Here is a 1,990-nt window from a genome sequence, read left to right as displayed (position 1 = left end):
GATTTCAAAGATTTGCTAACTTATCCAACTGGTATGTTCCAGTTCATGATGGTTTTCTTTTTAAAGCTAACAAAATTTGCATTCTTAAGTGTAGTGTGCGTGAGCTTTAGGTGCGTGAAGTTCATGGTGGAGGAATTGCAGGACACTTTGGCGTTCATAAGACTTATGAGTTGCTTTGTGAACATTTCTATTGGACAAAGATGCTTGGTGATGTGCAACAAGTACTTGAGAGATGCGCTACATGTCAAAAGGCTAAGAGTTCTTTTCACAAAGGCTTGTATACTCCACTTCCAGTCCCTACTGCTCCATGGGATAGTGTATCAATGCACTTTATTGTTGGTTTGCCTAGAACTAAGAGAGGAAAGGATTCAATCATGGTTGTTGTTGATAGATTTTCAAAGATGGCACATTTTATTCCTTGTCACAAAACGGACGATGCTACTAATGTTGCTGATTTGTATTACAAAGAGGTAGTTTGTTTGCATGGTATTCCAAAGTCTATTATTTCGGATCGAGACACTAAGTTTCTTAGCTACTTTTGAAAGTCACTTTGGAAATTAGTTGGTACAAAATTGTTGTTTAGTACTTCGCATCATCCACAAACTGATGGACAAACCGAAGTAACAAATAGGACTCTTGGAACACTCTTGCGTAGGTTGGTTAGTAGGACTACTAAGGATTGGGACATCAAATTGGCACATGCTGAGTTTGCTTACAACCGTACACCTTCCTCTATTAAAGGTTCTTCTCCTTTTGAAGTTGTTTAAGGTATTAATCCTTATGTTCCTATTGCTTTAATTGATTTGCCTAAGGAAGATCAAGCTCATTATGATGCTACTAAAAGGCAAGAAGTCTTTTACAAGACTTGTGACGACATAAAGGCCGGAATTGAAAAGATGAATAACCGCTACAAAGAGAGGGCAAACAAGAAAAGAAAACAAGCTGTGTTTAATGAAGGTGACTTAGTTTGGTTGAACTTGAGAAAAGAAAGGTTTCCAAAGAAACGCAAGAACAAGTTGACGCCTCGAGCAGATGGTCCTTTCAAAGTATTGAAGCGTTTTGGAGATAGTGCCTACAAGATTAAACTTCCTGATTCTTATGGTAGAGTTAGTGCAACTTTCAATGTTGGTGATTTGGCTCCTTACATAGATGACGAGAATTTGAGGGCAAATTCTTTTCAAGAAAGGGAGAATGATGAGGATCAAGAAGCATCTAGAACTACTAGAAGTGGCAAGATTTATCTCAGTACAATTTATGATCAAGTTCCAACTTATGAGCCAATTAAGATCGTTCTTGACACTTTGGGATTCGGATTGGACTCTCTGGGAAAGTCGGCTTTTGTCACGTGTGTGGCATGGATTGAAGCTTAGAGAGTAGCATTAGACTTTCACACTATCTTTAATGCTTTATTTTATTTTTCTAGCTAGCATGGTTTTACCATAACTCTTCTACTGTGGGTTTTACATGTTAGATTATTTTTTAATTTGCTTGTTAGCTTCCTAGTTTAGTTAGGTTTCCTAAGCTAATTAGGTTTCCTTAGGTTGTATTATAAATACATATGCCACGCCTCATTGAAGGGTGGACGTTTATGAATTAATTTGATTTGCTTAAGTTTATCTTGGCTTATAATTGTTATTTGAGACTAGCTTGACTAGGGAATTAAGGTCGTTGCCCTTAATTCACCCTTAGAATCCTTGCTTCTAGGGTTTTGGTTCGTTGATTCTTGAATCCAGAAAAACAAAAGAGGGTCTTATAAAGTTATTAGTGATCAAAACCAATATAAAATAAGAAACGATCAGGTGGGGCCATTTGAGGTCTACGAACCAGTAAATGAAACTATCATCAACAATTCCAGACTACATTCCCCATAAAATTGGCAATCTAATTGCTTAGATAGTAGGCTCTCATTGCTTGAACATTGGAAAGCCTTGGACATTATGAAGCCTTATCCACAACCAGCCATCTATAGACCATTTTTCACCAAAGTAGC

The 1,990-nt window shown here is 37.3% G+C and overlaps 1 protein-coding gene across 1 annotated transcript; it reads left to right on the top strand.

The window, feature by feature from the left end:
* The first annotated feature begins 200 nt into the window (after window positions 1-200).
* Window positions 201-1,370, top strand: LOC145566496 (uncharacterized). The gene is made up of 2 exons (XM_081625900.1): window positions 201-486; window positions 769-1,370. Exons 1-2 carry the CDS (start codon window positions 201-203, stop codon window positions 1,368-1,370), a joined length of 888 nt encoding a protein of 295 aa, XP_081482026.1.
* The last annotated feature ends 620 nt before the right edge of the window (window positions 1,371-1,990 follow it).

This window comes from Chenopodium album, chromosome 11, assembly GCF_948465745.1.
Source record: "Chenopodium album chromosome 11, dcCheAlbu1.1, whole genome shotgun sequence".
In the NCBI taxonomy this organism is placed as follows: domain Eukaryota; kingdom Viridiplantae; phylum Streptophyta; class Magnoliopsida; order Caryophyllales; family Amaranthaceae; genus Chenopodium; species Chenopodium album.
This window is presented reverse-complemented; position numbering and strand designations above follow the sequence as displayed.

Coding starts and splice junctions, on each gene's coding strand:
- LOC145566496 (XM_081625900.1), top strand. CDS start 201: ATGCTTGGTGATGTGCAACAAGTACTTGAGAGATGCGCTACATGTCAA. Junction 487..768: donor AGAGGTAGTTTGTTTGCATG/GTATTCCAAAGT, acceptor AAGTTGTTTAAG/GTATTAATCCTTATGTTCCT.